Source organism: Pterocles gutturalis, unplaced genomic scaffold, assembly GCF_000699245.1.
Source record: "Pterocles gutturalis isolate BGI_N339 unplaced genomic scaffold, ASM69924v1 scaffold4978, whole genome shotgun sequence".
In the NCBI taxonomy this organism is placed as follows: domain Eukaryota; kingdom Metazoa; phylum Chordata; class Aves; order Pterocliformes; family Pteroclidae; genus Pterocles; species Pterocles gutturalis.
The window spans coordinates 63,819-90,186 of record NW_010125430.1 but is presented as its reverse complement, the minus strand read 5'-3'; the positions used below and the strand labels follow the sequence as shown (position 1 = coordinate 90,186).

The 26,368-nt window shown below is 39.4% G+C and overlaps 1 protein-coding gene across 1 annotated transcript in view; it reads right to left on the bottom strand.

Annotated features, from left to right (window-relative positions):
- The window catches only part of ARHGAP10 (Rho GTPase activating protein 10), a gene marked incomplete at its 5' end in the record, with an annotated part of 101,862 nt that overhangs the window by 12,335 nt on the left and 63,159 nt on the right, over positions 1-26,368 (bottom strand). The window contains 2 exons of the mRNA XM_010078561.1: positions 10,701-10,863; positions 25,019-25,169. Of these exons, the coding sequence (XP_010076863.1) occupies positions 10,701-10,863; positions 25,019-25,169 (314 nt within the window). The remainder of the gene's footprint in view (positions 1-10,700; positions 10,864-25,018; positions 25,170-26,368) is intronic.

The following is a 26,368-nucleotide window of genomic DNA, read 5'->3' as shown; positions in this document are numbered from 1 at the left end:
ATGAAACTTAAATGCGCTGGAATCATAACCAGAAGGGTTTATCAAAACATGTTCTGCTGTTAAAACTATCAGATCTACCAAATAAAATAAAGGAAGGAATCATATGTTATAAACTGCATGAAAAGCTGGATCGTGCTGACTAGAAACATATGTAATGCTTGACTTTGGGAAAAGGGCATCTCGTCTGCTTCACCGCCTCTGAATCTCCCACTACACAATTCTTTACATCTTCCAATAATTGCATATCTTTGAAGACCAGCACCTACATAATTTTGGGTTTAACTTTTACTTGAATTTGTCCTCTTCCTCCCGTTTTTACCTGATCATTGAAAAATCTTCCGCAGGCAAAACAGAAACCTTCAACTAAAAGTGACTTCACAGAAGAAAAACAAAAACTCAACACCAGCATTTTTGTTAATTGTTCTAAATACTGAGGATAAAAAGTTGCTCAATGGTACTGTAAAGTTTATAAAGTTTGCTAGAAAGTAGATCATTTCTCCCTCATTCTGCACATAATGCACATGTGCAGAATTCATTTTAACTCAATAAAATACAAGGTGAACCTAAGACAAGAGGTTTTCAAAAGTGAATTAAAAAAAGGATCCTAGTTGCATAGACTGAACTATTATAGTTAAAACAATTCCTAAAGAAAAATAGTTTTGTGTTTTTATTTATTCAATTCAAATAAATTCCAGCTTTAAGATTGGTGTCAGGCTCATTTCTGAAACCTGTAAAACTACAGAAAATAGAAAAATCATTCCAAGTATATTGCCAGAAGAGTATTAAAATGTCTCTAATTCAAACTAAGCACGATTCAAAAATACTCTACCCAGTGGTCTTCCCTAGTGCGTACCTCAGATGTGTGGCGTTTGGTTTGGTGAATAATAAAATCTTGCATTTATTAAATATTTCATTGAAACATGCATCATATTAATCTATGTAATTTACTTGGTCATCTCTAGAACACCACACACAGCGTTAATGACTTCAAAACACTGCTCAGAACAATCTAGAACATACCCTCCGACCCTGGAAAGCAGCAGTCATTCATAAGAATACTTGGAAAAAATACCAGATGGTTTCTCTTTGAGACTTGGAAAGGAAAGAAAAAGGAAAAAAAAGAGGAAAGGTGCACAAATAAACAGAGGATGAAATAAAACATTCAGATCCATGTCATGGCATATTTATTTCTTGTTACACAGACTCAACAAGAAGGGTAATCTATCAACTAGTAAGACTACACTGTCCTTTACCAGGCGGCATTATATAAGCGCATGTGAAAACTGGCAGGTTTTCTATGACTTCTGAGCGACTCCAACAGTTCGAGTGGAAAAACACTCCAGCAGCGCAGGTACGTGGAGCCCTGGGCTGCTCCCGCCTCCCTCTTTGAAGAATACCCTTAATACATTTCAGCTGTAGCAAAAGCAGGGCAGCAGGGCTCCTGAATGCGCCTGTCACTTTCTGCTCCTGGTTACAGCACAAGATACCATGCTCTAGGATCCAGCAGGGACGAAAAAAACCCAATTTTTCAATAGCAATAGTTTCACCATGTTAAAAAGAAGAAGAAAAAAGAAAAAATTTAAGAGCTTTAAATATTAAGCACATTCTAGAATTTCAAGGGGGGGTATTTACTGTACTTGGCTGTCTTAGGAACCACTTAATTTTATTATAAAAACAGAAGGTTTTACTCAATAGGAAAAATCAGTTCCAATGTCATGGTGTGTAAGCAACAAACTGCCGAATTTTTTTTTTTCCTTGAAAAGATTCTTGGGATAGCAAAGTTACCTTACTATAAAGTTTTGAACGCCTGGTTTATCAAGATGATGACATATGAGAAAGTATTGCCTATCTTATCATGCAGCATCTCAACTTTAAGAAGGTATGTTGAAGAAATCCTTTCTCCTAAGGGCTAAGATGAAGGCAATGCATTTCCTGTGGGAAGAAAAAAAAAAAAAAAAAAAAAGCCCAACATAACCATCTCCCTTTGAGAAAAATGCTATGGTCTGGCACAGTGAACACTGGGAGAAGGGGGAAATGGCCCTACTGAAAATAAGCTGGAGATTTTGTACTGATACTCAGAAACAAACTCCTGAAAACAAGATTTTATTGGATGTTTATCTGGCTGGTTCCTAAGGTAACACAGCTAAAGAGGAGCCTCTTATCTTGAGAGCAAGGAAGAGACTCTGTGAAAAGAATCTACACTGCAACTCTTGAGAAAAAAAGGGTTGTTTCATAGAAGGGTTTGGCAGCCCCATGGCTGTCGTATCGTCTGGCTGCCATAAACTCAATGAAAGTGTTCTTAAAAGGTTTCATTATAAGAAGACAGAGTCTGTCAAAAGGTGTCGGCTATTTCTAATTCGATATGCAATCCAATACTCCTCCCCAGCAGACAACGATCTTCCTGCATGTTAAAACCCCGATGCCTTGGTGAGGCTGGGGAGCAGAAAAAGTACGTGGACAAAATTCTAGAAATAGTCATAGTTGCAGCAAAGCTGGAGACAAAACAGAAGGACAGAACTTCCTCACCCATGTCACCTCTAAAAAGAAACTCCACCCCCAAAATCTGAAGCATGTAACATGCACACAACATTCCTGAACCCTCATTTATATAGAACACGTCAGCCAGCACTGAAACAGAGGTTTTGTTAAACTTGGATTGTGCAGTCTCAGTGAAGCAGCTGACACATCAGTGCAATGATCTTTCAGGCCAGTCTGGTGAATCTGAAGCTCACAGCAGCTATCCCAAGTTAAAGCATTTTTAAATGATAATTTAAACAAAGCAGAAACGAAGTATGTACAGCTAAGAGCTTATAGCATACCGCTGTTCCTTTTAGAAAAAAAAAAATAAGGGGGCTGTGTTCCCTGGAACCATGCAAAAAAAAAAGAAAGAGAAAAGAAAAAGACAAGGGGGAAGAAAAAAAGAGGGGGAGAAGAAACTAGCCCATCACAGTGGCTGCATCCACATCTCTCCCTGCTCTGAGCACAGTACCTCCGTCAAGCCCAGCTGCTCGCCCCACTGGAAGACAAGGAGATGGCAAAGTCTATTTTGTACGAACCACATGACTAAGTTATATTATGCCTGTTTCAAAGGAGCTGCAAAATGAGGGCTATTGCTCTGCTTGCATAACAAAAGGGTATGAAAAGAAGTGCCTGCTCCGCTAAACCAGCTCTCAAAGTGCTGAGTCACTGAAGAGGTGGCAGCTGAAACAAAAACAAACTGCGAAATAAGCACAATGAGCGAAGAGGACTGCTGCATACCTGGCCTGTGCCTGCTGCAGCTGCTAAAGCATCTTTTATTAAAACAAGATAATGACATTATTATAAAAAGGTTCCAAGACACTGAAATTCAAGTTACTCATCACTTCGGTAAAATTGCAAGTTCACACCATGGCCAGAAAGTACAAAAATAAACTATTCCCATTTTAAGGAGACTATAGAAGCAGTGTACTGCTGTAGATCTAACTAGGCTGATGGGAATTTGTTCAGCAGTCAAACAAAATTAATAACTGTCTCCAAGGTTTCTGTCATGTGCAGAACACCACTATTTATTTCTGCCCTCCCCTGCCATCTGATGGCTCTTTTAACATCAGTTTGCTCACCGGGAATTTGAGCAGCCTGAGATTTCACAAAGAATAATTAGCTTCCTCCCAGCCTGGTCACAAAGGCCCTGTGGATACTAAAAACCCAAAAAATTATGACCATACTGCAGCACATATACACCGTTGAGCTGGGTAACAGAATATTTTAGTGTCAGGAGAACCAATAAAGAAGAACCGCAAAAGAAATTAAAAAAAAAAAACCCAAACCACAACAAAAAATTGGATTATTTCCTCTGCCACTGGTCCTTTGCCTATTCCTGAAATGCCATTTACACTGGTGCAAGTGGAACTGCTTTAACAAGCCAGGCACCCCGATTCAGTCCCTGGTTTGAGGGACAGGATGCTTTCCATCCCCCTCCAGCTGCAAAATCCCAAAGGCTTAGAAAGGGAAAGAAAGGTAAAGAGATACTCATCATCTAGAGGAAGGCTACCCCACACCCTGCACTGTGACTCCATCCAGAACAACCATGAGAAGGCACCAAGTTCCAGCTCCCCAGGAAACCCAGAGACCCTGCAGTCTCCTATCCCAAAAATTAACCAGCTGAGGAACGAGACCTTAGTTTTTGTGATCTGAATGAAGAAGAGATCATGCAGTTCCTGTAGGAGACGTCCAACTGAAAAGGAAAACTCTGACCCGATTCCGCAAAGCCACCGCTGCAAGGGGTAAGTCTGTAAGCTCTGGAGATAAGCTCTGGCACGGGGCATCGTACTGTAAGCAGGAAAGATCTCATGACAACAATGGGCCAGTTACAGTAACAAATCTTTCCTTATCAGAAAAAGATCCTCAGGAAGATGAATCACAACAAATACCAAGTCCACAGAATATCCATCAAGTGTTCAGCTTTTTGGTTCATTCTGAGGTCAAGTGAACACACACATAAGGCAGTCCACAGTGGTTTAGGACACGACTTGTAATCCCCCTTTCAGAGAATCAGTCTTCTCGATAAGGCAAATGTACACTAATCCATCAGAGGTGAGCTGCCATTACAGCCAGCACTCCGGGAAAGGCCAAATCAGAAAGACCTCCTATCAATAAATGGTTCTGGCCCAGGGGGAAGTCAGCGAAGAGCTTGATGAACATCACTGTCCTGATTACTGAAGGGCAAGATGAGCGAAACTAGTCCTTACTCTGAAATTCTGGAATTACTCCAGGTAGCCTAAGCCTGTGAATTAAGACAAATCAATATTCCCAAGACCAGTATTAGTCATGATCCCCTCCCCTCTAAGACAGTAGGAAGCAGCTGCCTTGTGAATCCTTCTGCTAGGATTAGAGGCCCTGCAGCTGCAGGGATGGACCTTCAGAGGGATTCCAATACAAGCTCCTATGGTTAAAGACACAATATACTTCTACTTCTCAAAGAAGAGACACCAGTTACCACAATTACATTTTTTTGGCATGAAGTAGGTTAGTTAGAAATGTTAAAATGCCCAAAACTATGCTCAAAAGTAATAATTTATAATGCATAATAAAACAGAATTGGGAAAAAGTATATTAATAGTATCTAAACAATATAAAACAGGCTGAAGATTGAAAACAGTTTTGATATAGGTAACCAAAGCCGTGAAGTAAATTCTATAATCAACCATAACAGCTGCAAAAAAAGCTTCTTTGCGCTTTTTTACTTGAATCATATCACTTCATGTCTGATATTGCATCTGTTGCACTATCACCTACTTCGCTACAAGAGTACATTAATTTAAAAAATTGTTGTCTTTTAAGGACTCTAACTTGCCGTGTACCTTTATTTGTTTAGCTATATTTATTAGATGTATATACCTAGTTTAGCTGTCACTGTATCTATATATTTGCATGTGTAAAGCCATAATATAATCAGGTGAAAGTCAAACCATGTATCACTGGCTTTCAATTGCATGTAAAAGGGAAGCTCGACTACTGTTCCATAGTTCAGTTTAAGAACTATCCATAACACTTTCTAAGACCTAATTCCAAAACCAAGACCACCACTATTATTGAACCAGCTTGGGGACTAGCTTAGAAAAGCTAGTCAGCTTCTTAATATCTGAAATCCTGAAGCCCCCTTTGGAAACGATGTATTTTGAATTATTAAAAATTTGAGTTTTGTACAGGATAGAAATAAAAATCTTAGTGATCAAGGTGAGCATTTTTCAGTACCAATCAGGCAGGCAGAAAGTATTATCAGGGTCACATCCTTCAGCAAAGAGCTATGAGACTGCTTGCAAAAAGGATGTGGCAGATTTATTTACTTTTTGGGCAAATGCAATAGGAAAACCAGAAGCTGCGTAGGACAGAGAAATGAAGGCAGAGGATTTATTTCACCACATTATGTGCTTTACACTAATTTTCTGTATGGACTCTTCCACGCTGTGATGTGATGCTATACAGTATTTCACAGAAACATTGGCATACCTCTATGTCGCTCAACTATGAGCTGCATAAAGGGAACTAATTAAGCTGGTTTACAGTCTTCACCAACAAAGTGAATCAGAAACAAATACCACCACCCCACAAACCAGATCAAGCCACAGGCACTACCTGGGAAGTGAGAAAGAGGATCAAGTAGCAACATAACACCTTAAGCAAAAATTGCAGAACAATTTGTGACACCACTACAAAGCTCCCACTGCATTAAGTGCATCCTTACACAAAAGTACAGGCTTCCTCCACTTGTAAAGCAGACACAGCACTAAATATTCACACAAGGAGTATGAAGTGTCCTATACGCTGCACACTCACACTGTAGCCTACTGAGCATCCACCTGCCTTTACAGGCAAATCCTCAGTTCCCGACCTTTTATTCTTGTTAAGCCCTGTCCTCTCCTACTCCTTCTTCTTTCTCCTCAATGCAATTTGGGAATAAATTCAAATTTCCCTCTTACTACTGCTACCATGGGCTATTGGCCACAACACGTTTGTATTTTTGTCTTCCTCATCCCCACGCTCTTGGTTTGATAGCTCAATTTTGTATGTCAACTCATTTGATTTCCTGAATTTCCAGCATGGTGTTATTCTTTACTCACCATTCCCTCTTTCTACTCTACGTCTTCCCCTCATCTATTATCAGCAGATTCCTGGTGCTTCTGGTGACACCTTTACATGAATACTTTTCCTTACAAACACCTCCAACTGACGGCTACTGCCACAGAATCCGCAGGGAACAGCAACTGCAGCAGCTTCCAGAACAGAAATAGCAAAAACATTACTAGGAAAGAGAGAGGAAGAAAACACAAATTCATTTACCATGACAGATCAGCAATAGCCCTTCCTTGGATCAACCAGGGTTTGAAGCAGCTCTGAAGGAAGAGGCAAAGGGTGGAACGTGGGGTCTAAACTCCTCAGGTATTATGCAACTGTAAGGTAGACAACAGTTTGGGGAAAACTGTTGGCTATTGATAAAAGGTAGTTGGAATTTGCTTGGTTAGGGTTGGGGGGTTTTGTTGTTTAGACCCAGGTCAGAATAACATTATGGGCAACTCACAAAATATATCTATTCTGTATGGAGGCATACTTTTTAAACCCAAGGACAATATGGCAAATATCACTGTACGTGTACACTCTACTTTACAAATTCTTATATTGGCAAATTCATCAAACCGGAAATATCGACTGTTTTCTCATGTCTCAAATAGCAGAAGATACAGATCCAAAAAAGCTGCTAAAGAGTACCTGTATGGATTCCATCTACAAGCCATGACTTACTTTAGAACGCCAGCTATGGTGGCAATCTGAATTAGGAGGTACACACAAAGAACTGGTTGTACCTAAGATGGAAACTTTTTTCTTATCCCAGAACAAGCTGTGGCTTTGAGGGAAAGAATGAGCATTTTGAGAATGTATTGCTGGTGAAACTATACCAACATCAATCCCAAACAGTCCAAAACATGCTGTCCTTACAGAAACGGTAACCACCTGGAGCTTTGTCAGAGCAAAGTGGACTTTGACAGTGGTTCCAGTGGAACCTGAGGAAGACAGATGGCTGTACAATGTTAATTCTGCAGCTTGAGGGCAAGTGTGTACAGACACTTAAAAAAGCAGAGAGGAAAAAGAAAGAACACAAATACTTTGGTTAACGTTCAACTGAGATTGCCACTGCTGCTCAGCCTTAAAGGGAAAAAAATGCCCATACCAGTGGAGAGCACTACAAGGGAGGAATACTCTGTCTGTAATTATCAGTTTATATCTGAAATTAGCTTGTGATAAACATCCTTGGATAGAAGGGATTTTCAAACAATACATGTGTATGTCAGGGTGCTTCATCAAGTAGAACAGGCCATCCTGGGATATGTGGAGTTTGAATCCCCTGTCTACATAAACTACTCGGTAACTTTGTGATTGACAAGGGGAAAAAAGCTCTCTATGTTCTACCATAGAGTGTATGTAAAAATAACGTGTATTTATTTTTAGTATTTGGTTCTAGGTGGAAGTGTGACGTTTAAAATATCTTCAGGAAAAAGGCTGAAAAAAGTTTAGGGTGCAAGATCTTAGAAGAGCCAACCTGGGTCACTGACAACCACACCTTTGCCGTGTGCAGTAAGAACCAACCATCACCCAACTCTCTACACACCCTGCATGACAACACAGGGCACATGTCTGACCCACACAGAGCCTTCAGAGAAAAATCCAGCGTCAGGCAGACACACACTTACAGACATGAGAACCAACAGCTTAGCGGGGCTTTAAAATGGCACATATGTGAACATCGCCTTCCAGTTACACCGTATGCACAGGACATCTTGAAACACTGACATAACCACTGGGCAGTCAGCACTTCGTGAGACATTTCAGATTGGTTGTATAGCCCTGGCTCTCTTCTTTCACCACTCTGGCCATGCCAGCCCAGAGGTTCCCTTCATTTGGTGCTCCTCTCACCATGCTGGAAGCTGCAGCTCCTTTTGTTTTTAAAGGTGGGACAAGGAAAGGGCATGCATCACAAAAAACTCTGCCACAAAACATCATGGTGACAACAGCTATCATTCAGTAAAAAAACAAGCTCTTCCTTTCTCGAAAACAAATACCACAAAAAATATTCTTGCTATCCATCACATGTTATTGCTTAAAGCAAACAACCGATATAAACCAACCTTGGAATGTCTGACATACCTTGACCCACATCGCTCCCCGGGAAACAGTACAAGCAACTATCCTACTGCAAAGAATCACCATCACCTTGTTGACTACACAACTCCATAGTGATCGATCTCTACAAGTAACACCCACGTGTTATAAACATCAGCAGAAACTTGAGAAACCGGATTCTCTTGTATTTCCATCTCCCCTAGACCCAGTATGGTATTTACTGTAGCTCAGGGAAGACCTGCAATACCGTTTTAGAGAAGATACTGAGACTTCAAGAATTGGTTTTGTTCCAATTTGGCACAAAATGCAAGACATTTTAAAATCCTGCACAAACAGAAAGGATTGTTCTCTATTTAGTTCTAGGATAGTCCAATTTACAGAATAGTCTACAAACAAAGAAGAGTCCACCAAGTAGCTTCTCTCTTGCTGACATCTACCTCTGCCATTAATACAGTGGGGCTGGTTTGGGTTTTGTTTCAATTTTTGGGTTTTTTTGTTAAGGCAAGGCACTTTGAGTCACCAGAACTAGAAGGGGAAGAGAAGACAATCTGGGGTGAGAAAGAGGAGGAAAGACAGAATGTACCACGCACAGACTACTCTCTGTCGCTGTCCAGGCTTGTTACAGAGGTACCTCTTAAGCAAACTTCTCAGACAGGTGAGTGGCAGAGAGATACTGCTTTTGACAAATCATCTAGATGCACGTACCATTCACTTTTTTTTTTTCCTTCCAAACAGAACTGTTTCAGTACTGTTTCCAACTACGCACAAAACCTCAAGCCATCAAAGCTTCCAAAAAAAGCAGCAGAGTACAATTTTCCGTAAAAATTAAGAAATGCAGAAAAATGCAAACACCTTCAAACACCTGGAGTTTCTAAACCCTCTGATAATCAAACACTTCCTCCTTTTATTCCCTGAAGTCTACAGCATGTTTTCCACATATGCACCTTTTTTTGTCAAATACACCTTATTGTTAATCCCACCCACTACTACTGGACAGTACAGGAGGATAAGGAAAGAGTAACTTCAGCCCTCTATTGAAGAAACTATATTTACGTAAAATACCTGTAAATCTGTAATTCTTCAAATACAGATGAGAAAATATGGTTCTAGCTAATCACTAATCAGCAGTTAATTATTTGTATGTGCATATAGAAATTTACATTTCATCACATGGCTATCTCTATATTCTCATGTGTTACATACACCAACACATATATTTTACACACTTGCTTCATCAACAGACCAGGCTACTCAGAATGCCATTATGGAAAATATTTGTAACAAATCTTTTCTCCAGACCTGCTCCTTCCACCTTCTTGGGACTGAAGGCTGGAAAACTTTGTCCTGATATGTTAAAGTTTGTATGAATAGCAAACCAGAGAATTCAATTCAACTTCTGATTTAAAAACCAAGGTATGTTCAGCTTTCTGAGTATCAAACCTGCGTATGTATTACAGAGACAGCACTAACATTGTAATGTCAATTTTTGCTAAACCGAAGTCATATGCAATAACTGAACATCTACAGAGCCTACTGAAAGCGGCAGACTGCACTTTCATTGGAAAACAGGCATTTAATTTCTTAACCACAAAAGATTAGAAATGATAATGTCCTTAGACAACAGCATCTGAGCACACATTCATTACAGTGTATTTATCCAAACACAAAATTTGGCCCTAAATCTTAATGGTCCTGCATCTAATTGTAGCTTAACAGTGTCTTGACATAAAACCAGGGTAATGAATAACTTACATATTCATTGCCTAAATAAAAAACATTTAAAATTTTATAACAGCTTACAGTGAAATGCACTAGGTTTCTGTAGCAAAAGAACATTTCATTCCTACAAACTCAGCCACACTCAAGTAGCCTCTAAGCTCCACCACAACACATAAACACACACCTTTTTGTAGCAGAAGAAAACAAACACAATTATATGTAATTTCTAAAAATCACTCGTCACCAACTGAAAAGGGAAATGTCTTCCATGTGCACAATCCTACTAGTGGAAAAAAAAAACATTATTTAATATTCAGGTTACTTACAGATTTGTTGTCCAGCCTGCAAGATCGCCGCTGTCCATAATAAGGTGATTTCCATCCAGGAGCCCGGGGGGGCTACTAGAGAAGGCAAGTGTCGGAGACTGGGAAGAAAGAGAATCCATGCTCCCAGTTGGGGTGTCTTCTCTGGGAGAGCTGTGACTGTCAGCTGAAAAAAAGAGAGCACAAGTCAGAAAGACACTAAAAGAATCTTCTCATTAGCTAAATAAGCTGTTTTGGTAACAGTGTCCCAAAATATTCACAAGAAGAAACCTTACTGTCCCATCTTTACAGGATATTTTGGAGGATAACAATCCCCCAGCATTTCCCCAAAAGGTACCATTGCACAATTTCCCCCATAATGATCACCAGGCTATTGTCACAACACGATATATTCCCTGTCCTCTTTTCAACATGTGTTTTATGTGGATGAAACGTGAGATTTTGGGGGGTTGTTTTCAGGAAAATGCATCACTTCAGATAACAAAACAGTTTAGGCCATACACATTTGCACATCTCTCTAAAAACACAGCCTCTAAAAATAATTTAACGCACATTTGAGGAAATGACTGCTCTCGAGTACCATAAGCATGATCCTATCAAACAGGAAACAATGAAATTTAGAAAGGTCAGAATAAGCAGGAGATCTCTAACAAACACGCGATACCCAAGAATGTGACTTTTATTACTCCTTTTTAATGGTGTTACTTCTAGAACTCATTGTATTCTGGTCTACCATTTATTTTCATAGGCTACCCTTAGAATAGAACTCAGGAGGCAGCGCATTCAGAAATGACTGCTTACAAAAGCACGAAAGGAACACCATTCCTATCCCACGGGCAGTTAAGAAAAAGTTACAAATCTGTCACAGCACTCCCGGCAAACCATGCTGACACATCCAGCCAAACAGCACGCTCTTCACTGAAAAGCTAACCTTCGCTCACGTAGCTTTTCCTTCCTACGTTTTTATTTAAACATCAGCTGTGCATTTTATAAATTCTAAAGGAGGCATATGAAATGAGGACGATTGCAAACATTAAAGCATGCATCACAGCTAAGCCCACAGTCCCAAATGGGGCCTGTGGCTGTTTTCAGAATATTAATACTGAACAGTAACAAGGGTCACTTCCAGCCACCCTTTACAGGGCTCCCCGCATCCTCTCCTTCCCCCCTCTGTCCAGTCTACTCCCACTAGCAACGGTGGGTACGGCCCGCAGCCCTGCTAAATAACAACACCACGCAACTCCCTCTAGACACTGCCGACCCCACAGCCTTGGTAAGAGTGTTCTGCTGCTTTGGGACCAAAAGCTTTGGGGAAAAATTGAACAACCAAGTCCTAACACAGCATCACAATACCGTGATCAAAAGCTGTTAAAAATAGTGTTTCCTTGAAAAGCTGTATCTCCAGTATACAGCACCATACAAGGCAAAGTCCTGTACACTATTATTTTCTAATTCTCAATTAATTAGAATCTACACAGTGAACAACCAGACTTAATTCAACTCCATCAAGCTAAGCAGCACTATTGCAATGATTCTTTATTTTTTTTTCTTAATTAATTAAAAATGCAACAACAACAAAACGTGGACAACAAAAAGCCACCTTCTCTGGATAAAATAATTCTCATAACTTAATTACTGCCTCAACCAGTTCAATTCCTTCTGCTCCAAAAGTAGAAAGCTAACAAATCACTCACCCACTTCCCCAGCCACCTCGTCCTCAGCCCCTCCCAGCAACTCTTGGAGAACAACCTCCCTAGGGAGGAAAATGACACACAACTGAAAACACTGAAATGATGGAAGTGATCATCTGGAAATTTCTCCTGAAAGTAGCTGCTAATTTAAGCATCTAAATTAGCCCGTAGTAACAAAGTATGATAAGCTCCATGGAGGAGAACATTCACCTGGGAAAGTGAGTCACTGGCACTCCGGCTCAGCCCTGCTCACCTTGCACAGCCACAGCTCCGCTGCCTCCTCCTGCACCCTGGCCACCGCGCTGCCACTCAGGGTGACGTGACATGAGAACCGTAGGAGCATTAGGTAAAAACTAATTAATGACATCTCCATTGCAGATGTACGTGTCACAATGAAAAAGGTCTGAGAGATTAGACAGTAATCCTGCAATTTTACTTTATTAAGAAACTGAAATTCATTAAAACTAAAGAGACTTAAATCCCTTTAATTCATCACAATTTCTTTTCCAAATTCATGCAACCCAGATTACCAGACTACATACACCATATCAGAAGGCCGTGTTTACCGCAACCATTCTCTTAACATTACTAAAACAGTGCTAGAAAGGAATATTAATCTGTTCTTTAATATTATTACGATGACCAACTCCCCTCACCTCCCTACAGAAAGCAGAGGTTTTGCTGTTGAATGATTTCTCAGAGCACACAGAAAAAGTGCAAAATACTAAACACTTCAGTGACGCACAGTCTACACTGGAGACTGCAGTACGCAGGCACTTGCATTTGCAATTATCATAAATGAAACCGTGTGTTAAATCTTTCCTCAAATTTCACTTCTTCCTGCCCTTCCTTCCTGAGCCAGTGTTTTCCCACGGCCAATACTGCTTTGAGCTCTCCAGAATGAGATAGGGTTTTGAACACAATGAATCAGGTATTTAAACAGGAAAACACCTGCTAAATTCTATGGGATTAGGCAAACACCCTCTAAAAACAGGCTCAAAGAGACTTTACATTTCTGATGTTTTGGATTATCTGTTTTTGTGAAGAAAAACAATGCCTGTGTTCAGGAAATGACAATTCTGTATAACTGCAAAAACTGGTGACTAATTATAATCTAGAACATTTTCATGATTAAAAACAATTTATGCTCAAAAACCACATCTTCGAGATACACTGTCACTGCTCTGATTTCAACCGTACAAAGATTTCACCGATGACAAGAAGTTCTGCTACCTTCAGAAATTACAGGAACTCCTGTACACAGCACAGGCCATGGAACTGGATCTAATTATCTCTCTCTTAAGCTTAATAACCTGCTTTTGATTAATGCCCATCTCATGCTGGGCCAAACTATCTTCCAAAGAGTCTTTGTCTGAAGACATCAGCAGATGATAAAGGTAATGGAGAATCAATTGGCTGCTAATTAACGTACTCACAGATTAATGTACATACCTTTGCTTTCTTAGGCTTTAGTTTGGAGGCATGACCCATGTAATATAATTACAGTATCTCTCATATCCGTTTTTTGTGCTGTGTGAAGGTATTTAAACAATCTCCTTCATATGCTTCACACTAAATCTCTTACTGTAAGGGATTTTGCAGGTTTGGAATCACGCACTTGTTTTCTAAGCCTGTTTTAATTTCCCAGAGTTCTTTCTGAAAAGCATACAACAGATATAAATTCATGATTTTTTTTACCTTTCTAAATACTGCTACTACATTGGCATTCCCCCAGTTTCTTCAAACTTCTTCAGCATGCTACACGGTGTTTTCAAAATTAACATTGCCAAGCCATATAACCCCATGACCAGAGAGCTTTTTTAGAACAAGTTGGATGGCTTCACAGTATTCAAAATATTCACCTTGCAACATGCCTGCCTGTGAAGAATTCTGCTTGATCCTGCTGATTATAAATCCCACATCAATTTTCATAGCTAAGTTCTTTTTAACAATTCTTCCAAACTTTAAGCATAATACTGACTGCTAGCTATTTCCTCTTTTTTTTTTTTTTTTCCCCCCTGCCCTCTTCCTGTACTTTGCTTTGGGGAGCCAGTAAGGATCCTAAGCTGCTGGCCATTAAAAAGTGTTTAAAGTTTTGACGTGGTTTGTTTGTTAAAGAGCATGTTAAGTACGTTGCTGGAACTGAATCAGATTTATGGTTTTCGTTTTACCTCAGAATTCAGGGGCTCCCTAGTCTCATGCTTTTACTGTTTCTCTCTTCTCACTCCTTTTCACCTCCAGCGTTGTTCTCCACTGTCAGGTTTCCCACTCCTATGAAAAGGTTGACTGCCACATTGGACTGACAGATCCTTTCGAAGAGGAGCTCCAGAAACTTCCGATTCTTCTTTTCTACCACTTGAATTCTAATGAGCTCTTCCACCATAAAATAGGGAAGATGTGATTTCTTTTAAAGCTCATTTATATAATACTTTGAGCACACAGTTCGGTGTTCTTGGTGTCTTTACCTTCTCTGCCAAAAAAAAAAAAAATCAGTCCCCCTCCCTTTTCTCTCCCATTACACTCTTACCTCTGCATGCCAAAGCATGCCAGAACAGATGAAGGACATGAGTGTTCTCGGTATAAAAGCAATAAGTCTGTATGACATCTCATAAATTTTTATCAACACTCCAGCCATCAACTCTTCACCTTTTCTTCTTTTTATTTGTGGGAAGCCTCTGAGTGCCTTCGGCCTTCAGCGTGGCCATCCTGCTAGAGTTGCTACCAAGCTGCTTCTACAATTCACCTCCTCATCCTACGTAAATAGGTCTAGGATCCAATTTTACTCTCAGCAGAGTTAAAACTTGTTTCACATTCTCACCACCTTTTGCATACTATTTAATTTTTTTGACTGCTCAGATCCTTTCAAACTGTCATTTGAATTATCTTCTTGTTTCACTGTTCTAATCACAACACTCATCCCAGCCTTAGAACTTGCACTGCGCCTCTGCAACAGATACCTGTGCTTTGTCTTTATGGCTGTTCAGAGTTCAGAGCAGCCCCATCTAGAAAACAGAAGAGCTGAGGCTGAGCCTCACCATTTACTGCTTGTGTCTATCTGGTACTACTTACCATTCGGTTTCTAACCCCAATGTCCTTCATCCTTCCTCCCTTCCCTGCCTCATAATGAAAAATCCCCACAAGGTAAGAAAATACTGATATAGACTAAGCTTCTCTCTAAGAAATATTTAAGTCTCAATTCCTTTTCCCTTTTATCTGAATGAGCCTCAGACAGTAAAGGCTTTCAGACCCTCCATACTAGAAATCTGAACTCAGCCTCCACCTGAGTACGACGTGCCTCCCAGTTGCCTTTTTTCCTTCTTTTTCCATCTGTCTAGTCTAAGAATATTTTTTGTTGGCATCCAAAGTTGAAAGAAACTGAAATACTTTGGCAGTGTCAATAATCAGATCCTTACTTTACTCCAAGAATTCTAAATAAGAAAAAACATTCGTAATAAAAATGGCAAAAACCAGAGAGCTAACGCTATGTTACTTGCTCGAGTGACAGTTTTCTTCCAACTTCAGCTTAAGTAAACTAAAGAATTACATACTTCACTATTAAAAGAAAGACTAATCTTTAAACATCAACATTATGATCAACATCCATAGTGTAAGGGTAGACAGAGAATGAAAGCAGTTTATGAAAGTGAATGTTTCTGGAGTTAATGAGGAACCTACGACAGCTTCTATTGAGCTACACAGAATGGGCAGAACAGAACTGTCATATATGTCTTAAGTGCTCATCAGATACACAAATCATGGCAAAATAAGAGGATAAAAGATACGTCTTATTCCACTTTGACACAGTCACATAGGTCTAGTTGTAGACAAGGGGTGATGAGGAGAATTAGAGGAGAGTAAATTAAAGATGCTGCAAAATTCCTATTACCACTTTCCAATCCGACATTTTCTGCATCACGAGATGGGGAAGCAGCAGCTGCACTGCGGTGCAGCCACCCATCCTCCCCCATCAGCATCACAGCTGCATCCAGCTCTGAGATAACAAACATTCACCCACCATAAATAGCTAACTTCCCACAATAATACAGAAGTTTAACCAAGTAGAAAGTAGCTTTGCTTTTATGTTAAATGGTGGGTATGTACTATGTCTTCATTTTCATAGGAATCTCAGAGATTAGGGATAGAAAGGGAATATGAGTATCATAAATATCCTCTGCCCAGCGAAAACTTAGTTCCATGTGCTAGAGCTTCAACATCCATTTGAAAAACATAACCAAAAATTAGTTGTCTCAGTCAACAAAAACTTGAAGTGATCCCATGATACAAAGTACCAACCACTTAAAAAAGTCAAAGGCAGCTAATCAGCATTATATTATGTCAAAAATGACCTTATCTTCTTTAGAAGATGCTCTAAGAATTCCTATATGGTTTCAATTATCAACATGAGGAATCCACTTAGGTTACAATGTCAACAAAAGTCAAAACAAATTACTTGGTACTGAGAATATTCACACCAGATTTATAACAAAAACCAAGAGAGAATTTATTCTGAATCAACACTTCTAAACTAAAAGTAAAAACAGTTAATCTACTTAATTGGCCAAGCCCATAGAAGATGCCACTAGCTCACACAAGCATCTTTGTGTGCCTACAGGAATTCCCTCAGTCCGGAAAGGATTCAGCCTTTCCTGGAAAGATAGAAGTAACTCTAGTGGAGAAAGCTTTATGTGATAGTCAGAGTGCTCGGAGGACCATGCAGGCAAGAATGGCCTTTTCCGGATGCAGGGCTGCATCCTTGGTCACTAGTTACAGTACAAATCATCCTGCAGTAATCACCCCAAGCAGCAGGTGAACTCAGACATTCTTCTACTTCTTCAAATTTTTAAAGTTTTCCGCATTAATGAAGTCAAGCAATCTGTTTCCGAGGAGATTGTGTACTTTTGTTTATCACACCACTGAAAATAGTCATCAGAATTGTTTATTACTCACCTCCAGATTACAGAAATTGTACTATTTAAACACTTAAGTTCCCAAACTAAGGTGAAATCACATAAAAGCAAGTTAATAATGATCTATTATTTGGTTAAAAATAATCACAGAGAATACTAAAACTAAACAAGAGAATTACTTCACTGTTCCTGAATAATGGGTATTTTGGAGGTCAGATTCCTGTAAACTCTCAGGAAAATAGCTTTATATTATCCCATGTCATTATTGAAAAGTATCCATTATCCTTCTCGTGTAGCAAGTCCTATACACTGCAGTATTGTCTTAGCATGCCATTAGTTCTTACATAAATTTAGACATCAGTAGACTCATACACCCTAAAACCAAAAGAGCTTTCATGGAGCAAACGGGCAGCAGACAGCCTGCATATCCATCAGTTTCATGCTTTCAAAACACAGGCAGTAAGAACTAGATCTCTACGCCAGCTTTTTTTTTTTTTTTTCTCTCAGACAAAACAATTAACACAGCTATTATAGTTGACAACAGTTTCTTCCTAGATAAAGACCAACCTTGAAATATTTTTCAAATATGTGCATGTACAAGCACGTGGAACTTGGGCACAAAGTAGCTTTCCTGTAGAAAAATTGTTTTTCCCAACTCCATAAGGATTCAGGTATCTCAGGAAAAGGAGGAAGCTGTGCTAGACAGAATTTGCCTCAAGACTGGCTGATGCAACTCAAGAATTGTAGCCAGAAAGGTGGGTGTCTGAGTTGGGGCTAGGAAAGGGAACGAAATGTGCTCATCTGCAAGTTACTTTAAGGGCAAGCGGGGGTTTGGGACCATTCCCCTGCCCTCCTCCTTTTTGATACTTTTTTTGTTTATTTCTAAAATTAAAAGGCCAATTTCTAACAAGCATCTTCCTAGACATTCACTTAATCTGTAATAGCAAGTAATTATTTCAATAAATCTCTCCCTCATTGCAGGTCCTCTCTCAAAATTCAGGAGAAATATTTCTTGGGTTACTTCTTCACTTCCATAAAATCCCAAAGACACATAGAATTGCAGGTAAGCCTCTTGCTGAGCAAGCTAAAACTAAAAAACTAAAGAACTCCAATGTATTCCTCAAGCTGTGGAAAAACAGTTCAAGACAAGAGTCACAGAAAGAAGGCTGGACTGTTAATTTATATTGCATAATTGAATTTTGAAATAGAACAGAAATCAGATACAAGCATGCAGAGAGGTTCCTCTTTTGATTTGTGTAGCCTATGATAACAAGAGCACTATCTAAACTCAAAGATTACTCATTTTTTTATTTACCAGAGCTTGTTTGGCAGGAAACCACACATGACCTCCAGCCTCACCAGGCTGGCCAGATGCCTTACATTCATTTCATGGTCAAAAAATGCCGTGATGAACCGAAGCTACTTCTTGAAAACTCTGACAAACAGTAAGACAAACAGATTGTCCCATAGCTTCCATAGTTTTTTTGGTAGCAGTGAATATTCTGGGGTTCCGTAAATCCAGGCATCATCCATCTTCTTACTTGCAGGTTCCCACTGACATGCTCTCTGAGGCTAATCTGTTTGGCTCCAGTCAAGTACTCTTAGATGAGACTGCAATCCCAGCCAAGCTAGTCCCACCGCTGTCACTTCTCCATGATGTCCCCAGAAATACTCCTTCAATCTCCCTGCTGGGTCAGCAAATTACAAGCTAGGAAGGAAGGAAGCGACAGTAATGTAATCCACCTTGCACTGCCTAAGTGCAACTTTCAAAAGATGAAAACAGAAAATAAAAGAGAAAAAGAGGAGCAAATAGGACAAAGGCTTCCAGAAGCTAATGGAAGAAGAACAAGAATACATTTTTTTTCTGACCAAACAAAAAACACTGACAGGGTGAGAGCAAAAAAAAAAAGAGGAATCATATTTTCTAACTTGCATATCAGCCTTTCAGAAAGTCTACCACCTCTCCTCCAAGATCTTCTCTCCTACCCTTGTCACCAGTGAAGGGAAGCAAGAGCATCCTGTGTGGGAAAACACCTTACTCAGTGAAACGCACACTCTCACCCATAGGAAACGGACTGAAGAGCTGAACAGCTTCAAGTCTTCATTCTCCTCATACTCCTGCGTGCTCGGTGAGAGCATTTACTTTCAACCAACAGAGGTTGCCCAGGGCACAGCTGGCATGGAGCGAAGATACGTCAGTGACATCCATGACCAGGATTAATGGCTCTTGGCACACCAAACTGGCCTTCTTACAGTATTATGTGCCCTTGCATGTCTGTGTGCAGAAGGTAGAGAATTAAAAAGATGAAGGATTAATCCAGGAGATCAGAGATTTTTGATAATGTCTGGCCCCAAGGAAAGACTGACCCTTTCTCCTCAACTCCCCCCATTCCTTCTTTAAATTCAGATTTTAGTTCTAAGTCTGTTCACATTCTCTTTCACTACACCTCTGACTCCTGTTACGTGCATGTGTGTGCACACGTGGATGTGGCTATTTTGAACATTTCTACAGGCTCTGAATTTCATATACCGAAAGCAGACACGCACTGGTGGTGATACTAAGGCAATTCTCACACCAACCACAAAGATTTGACACACGTCATTTGAAAAGAAGTAGAAGTTCGGAGATGTTTACTACATTATGACAGCTAAATTTGCTTTCAGGTAACTGTGCAGCAAGTAGGCGGTAGCAAGATTAATCATAGGTATTACAATGGCAAGACAATGTATATTGTGTATACAAAGCATGGACCAAAATTATTCCATACCTCCAAGAAAACAGGTACATCCTACAGACCCGAAGCTTTCCGAGCAGAAGTTGATTTTCTGATAGGAAACTGGGACACTATACATAACTATTACCTAAGAAAAAGCTTCACCTTTACTGGCGGCAGCTCAAAAAGACTTACATTGTATAGCACTTGTGCTACTCAGAGCCATAAGGTGGAAAACGCTCTAACAGATCGTGTAGAACTGCAGCAACATGAAATACAAACTATCTTAAATTCCACATGGCAAACAGTAATCATCCTGATCTTCCCCTCACAATACTGGTGCTCCTATTTTGTAACAGCATAACTGTGTGTTCTGCTCTGCTGTTAACAATAGCTTTGTCAGCAAGTGTTGTGAGCCCTTATGGCTTTTTGATATGCCTGTGTAGCTGCTTTTTTTCTTTCCATTTCCCCTCCTATGTGCCAGGTTTCAGAAACACTTCCAAGCAGCAGATTCAGAAATAGAAAGAGTTCAAGGCCAGGTTTCACACCTGCAACCTTGCAGCTCTGGGCTGTTACAGCCATGAAGACCAGTCTCCTTATTATAAATCCAAGGCTTCCTCTAATGTTCAGGTTTTACATTCAGTAATTCCAATTAAAGTTTATGGGTTTTTACCTATTTTGGGGGAGCAGGAAGGGATGGGAGGAGAAGGGAGAAGGAATACTGCATGGAAGCTATGCAACCATTACATGTATCACATTTTGCTTTGATGAAGTGAGTTAACTGAATGCCATAGTAGTTCATGCAAATTAATTTATCACCCGAATTAAGACACTGTCTCACTCCAATTCCCACCAGGAAAAAAAAAAAAAAAAAAAAAAGCTCCTCCTATTTCAATTTTTATTCCTGCTTTGGCTTCCCTAAATACTACAGAGGGTAACACAAGTTAGCACTAAGTTTTAAAGGGTTAAGCAGCAGTTCTAATTTTTATTTCTTTTAGAATTCTACATAAGAATTTGTTTTCTAAAGCACTATAAATATAATCTTTAGTTTACAGCAGCAGCAGAAAGCCATCGCAAACACCCCATATGCCCCCTGAGTTCCAGAGTAGGGGCAGGAGACAAACGCTTTGAAGACAAACCAAAGCAGCCCTCCATATGATACCAGTGTGCTGTGTCCAGGTGTGCTAACAAGAAATTTTGTCACCTAGAATGTATTCAAACAGAATAAGGCATCAGCACACACTGTGGCTTAAGTATATTTTGGTTTGTTTCAAAAACAAGTTGTTCTGTAGTTGGACAAATTGCCGCCTAAGACCCATTTCTTGACTCCAGGTGTGATTTATGCAACTCACACTGACTCTGTTCATCTTGGACTGCATTATACCGCCTACCTTGAACAGGACTTCTTGCAATGTTGCTCTAATAGCCTTGTAAAACAGCTTAATAATCTCTGGCACAGAAAAAGATCAAACAAAACAAAACAAAAACCTGTTTATTTTGCTACAAGAAAATTACATAAAAATTAAAATAAAATTGGGAGGCTGCAAAACTGTAACTGTACTGCCCTCATGAAGAAATATAAACAGAGCTCTCTTCTGATATGTACTGACTGTCCAAATGGAAAATAAAGACCCAATAACATTTTTAGAAGAACAGGATAGACGACACCCTGTTCTAGCAAACTGTCTTTCTCTCTCTGCACAGAGAGACAAAGAATGTAAAGTCGTTTGTACATAGCTGAGACTGTAAGCCACAGGAGTTTCTGCATTGCTACTTAATGCACTCAAAAACTCAGATAGTAGAAGGAAAAAAAAAAAAGATAAAAGTTATTTCCAAAAAAAGAAAAAAAACCTCTCCAAATCCCACGTCTTGATCTTCCAGAGTCAAGAAAACTCTGGAAATGATCCCAATGTAAATCTCTGTCAAAGCTGCATTTTGCTGAAACAAGAACTTCAGGATTAGGTCACTTATGAAAGTAGCTCAGAGTTCCCCATTAAGTCTAGTTCTACTTGAGACACTGAGATGTTGAAAAACTTCAGAGTGAAAATTTAGTAACTGGCTTACCACAGAGGAAAGAAGTTGAAAGAAAAACAGACAGTATTATCTGTGACTGAAGTGTGTCTTTTAGGAAATGAAGATCCTTACGGTAGTAAATATAATACTTGAAATGTTTGCAAGTAAGTTTAATCACTTAGTTGCCACGTACAAGGAAAATCTACGTGCTATCAGACCTCAGTACAGCTAATTAAGAGAAGGCAAAATAAAGATTTTTATCAAACACAGTGTGTGTTCTTCAACTATTATATCTATCAATATTTACGTCACTTACAGCCCTTTCTGGGTGGTTCCTGCATACATTTTGTGTGCAGTCAAGAAGCTTCCCGACTGCAAACATGCTTTTGAAAAGAAAAGCTGGCCCAAACCCTGCATTTCCAATTCAAGCAGTGGATTCTGAAGCCTGTTAACTCCCTGGAGCAGCTGATAGTTAAAGACTTGTTTCCGCTTTTCTAACAATTTCCTGGTTTGCATAACAATCCTAAAAGAAACACACTCAAGAAGTTTTCCAGCACAGAAAGATTTTGTCTGCAACGTACTTCTAGTTGCAAGACACAGAAATAATATTTATATATAATTACAATAACTCTAGAGATAATATTTGTCTACAAATATATTTACATATAAATATGTATCAGCTACTGGGTTTAAAACAAGATTATGATAATTTTGCCATATCCAGGAAATACAAAACACTGGCTTATGCCTGGTGCTTAACTCATGCCATTGTGAATAAAGAGGGGGGAGGGAAGGGGTTTAATGTTTAATTTCCTGTTAAAAACACACACAGGATAAAATCTTCCAAAGAGCAGTTATAAAACATGCATTTGTTAGCCAAGAAACTAGGTAAATATGGAACGAAGCCCAGGCTCACTTTTATTCCTTCGCCCCCTCTCCAAGGAACAAAGTAAGTGAAGGCCACGGCGCGTATCTGGAGGCCCTGAGCTCTCTGGAATGACTCCATCATTCATCAGCTTGGCTGATTTACGCACCCTGGATCCACTGGGGTAGCTCCTCAGGTAATGCAACAATGCAGCTGGGCTCAAGGTACTGTGCTGCCATGTATACTAAACAACCAACCCTCACACCAACCACTGACTGCCTTCCTGACACAACTATCTGGCTAAACACAAATAAAATAAGCGTTAGCACGTAGTCGGGACCTACCAACAGTCAGTTTCTCGCAATAACAGGTTGAAGAAGAAGAAACTACCTTCAGTAGCGGCTGGAAAACACTAGAGAGGATATTTTTTAGAAGTTACAAGGGTAAATACTATTGCAGATACCACTGAAACTCAGTGCCATCCATCCTGGAACTAGGACTTCACCTGCAGCAGTTCAGCCCTCATCACAGTTCTGCCACGCATAACGATGTAGGAGGTTATTCTGCAATTCACCGCACCAGAACTCCCAGACAAGTACCAAATTTCGGTATGATATGTAACGGTTACAGCCTCTAACCATCCCACTTCTCCTCTCCATTGAGATACCCAAATTAGACAAAAATATGCACTGTCTTTAGGAGAAATTGAACATTTATAACAGTTTTCAACAGTAACGCTATTTTTGGATCTTACAATAAAAATAATGCATCAAATACATTCTGTCTACTGTGTTAGGCAGTACTGTCAGGTCCTCAGCACACACTTTGCAGCACAGAATTGGGGAAGTTGTGGTACTTCTTGGGACCTGCTGGGACTCACATCCAAAATTAGATGTAAACAGCAGCGTGAGTGGCTTCAATTTTGTTTTGCTTTTCAAATGAGGATAAATTTATTATTGCAGATATCATTCAAGAGCTTTCTTAGCTTTCAGTAGCATATTATTCCAATTAACACAGCTTAAGCTTTTTAAGTAGATGCACCTTAAACACCTTCAAGTCAAGGCATTTAGTTTCATATTTGATGCAAGAAAAGAAAGACACAGAGATTATGTATCTCTGGTGAACTAAACCTGATGGCAGGCATGCTGAATTTCTTGCAGACTCTGTAAAATTGGCTTTGAGACAATAAACAGTCCCGAGTTTATTCTAAAACCTGCACCTAGAGCCGTTGTGGGTATTTATGCTCTGTCCTTAAGAAATCAACCACTGTTGACCACTGATTTAGTGACAGTTCATCAGTGAATCTCATACTACCACCCGATTTCAGAATCTTCCTGTTGATTTTCACTTGCTGGAACTTTGCGCCCTGATCCCATGATACTTCATGTGAAAAGACAATTGACTCACAACATTAGAAGGGAGAAAGGGAATAGGGTGGAGAAAATCTGTAACACAAAATGAGCCCTGACTTGCCTTCTCACTACTGTACGTACCCCCGAGCAATGAAATTTCAGGAAAATGATTATGCTTCTGGCCAGCAGTCAGAAAACATACGATGTTATACACCCTTTGTCTCACTGTATGTTGCTACTGCAGACTCCCCGCAAAAGCAAGACTTTTTTTCTCCTTTACTTCTCAACAGTAAGGTGAATTTATAAGTATTTACTGCTAGTTACATCAAGATATTAAAGATTCAATTGCAGTAGTAGTATTCTCTAGTGCAGTGGTGACCTAAGCCTTTAATCCAGATGAATTTTAACTGTAGAATGCATTAGCTCTCCTCATAAAAGTGTTGCTTTAATTTTAGTTCTCTCTCCATTTATCTTATAGCTGTGTAATCTTCAGTAGAGGTCAAAGAGATTTCCCCAAAGAAACAGGAGCTGTTCTTTTTTAGAGAGGAAAAGCATATTTAAGACAGTTTGTCCTACTTTTAAACATATGTCATAGGACAGTACTCTCTATACTCTTTCTCTGTACCTTCCTTGCTTCTTTACTTTTTCCAAAGCAATTAAACAAGCACGCAGGTGCACGCACACACGTATAAAAATGAAACATGAAATGAAAATACCTACTGAAGACAGGATACAGAGCCCATCTGCTGCAAAAACTGAAATTATTACTAACATCTTACCATCATCCAGCTCAAGACAGAGATTGTACACAGCCAGAGGCCTCTTAATACGTTGTCCTTGTCTTCTGGATTGCCTTGGTGGGGCATTTGGAGGAGATACTGACATAGAGATTGGCTCAGAGAAAGTGGCATCAGGCAGGGTTTTGAAAATCTGCAATCAAAAACACAAAGGGTGTTAATTATTTATCACAAAGAGCAACCTGTGTAATGCAACTGTAAACCATTACCAAACAACATTTGGTTTGGATTTCATTCAAAGAAGGCAGGAGCCAAAAATCCATTCCTTCAAGTTTGGGAGTATGCTGTGGTTCTTTAATAAGTGTTTTTAAAATAAATATATAAATAAAATATGAAAATAAGCAAGAGCACTGTCTACACATTAACCAAGCTGCAAATCAGTTTATCCAAAAACAAAATATTTGCAGCCACGCTTGCCAGCTAGGATGGAGGGGAGGGAGAAGGAGGAGGGTACTAACTTTATGAACCAGTAACCAAAAAGTTTTACAGGTTTAGTTAGGATGGATAATTTTGCCAGAATACTCATTTTAACTTGTAATATCATTATACTATCAGCCATTTTAATAAAAAAAAAAAAAAAAAAAAAAAAAAAAAACAAAACAAAACCAAACATACAAACAAACAGTCTTGAAGAGAGCAATGGGAAAAATTCGAGAGGAGAGGTTTTTAGTGAGAGATACCATAGTAACATATCACGTGAGAATTTCTTCAGTTAACTATTGCATATTGAGTCACATTTATATTAAATTATGATAGTCACAAAGACACCTATAAAAAGGATCGCATTTCTTGTCATCGTTTTGAGTCATGACGGTTAGCCTCGCTCCATACAAAATACCACACCATTTCTCTCTGCATTAACCAGCAACGCAGACCTGCCCACCCTAACAGCATTTCTACTCTAACCGTCACATACGCGGTGTAGTCTAATGATGCCGATTTACTTCTATAATATTATCAGTATGCTGATGTACAGTTTAACAGCAGCCTTTTACAAGTGATCATGGCAGATTCCCATGAACAAATTAGCTTCATATGTAATTCATCAAAGACAAACCACCAGAAAAAGAAAAACACAAACAGCAGTGGTACAAGCAAAGCCCTGTATCTGTACAGCACCTTACAGCAACCCAACAGGGTAATATAACAAGATGGAATGAAACAGTATATGGCGTTCTTTCACTCTGCAAATTTACGTTACCAGAAAAATATCATAAAGAGGAGACTCATAATAAATCTTTGAAGGAGAAGCTTATTATGAAGTAGAAAGTCACGCAGAAGGTATAAAGAGATGCCACAGATAACACGTTTTTGCATTATTAAAACACATCT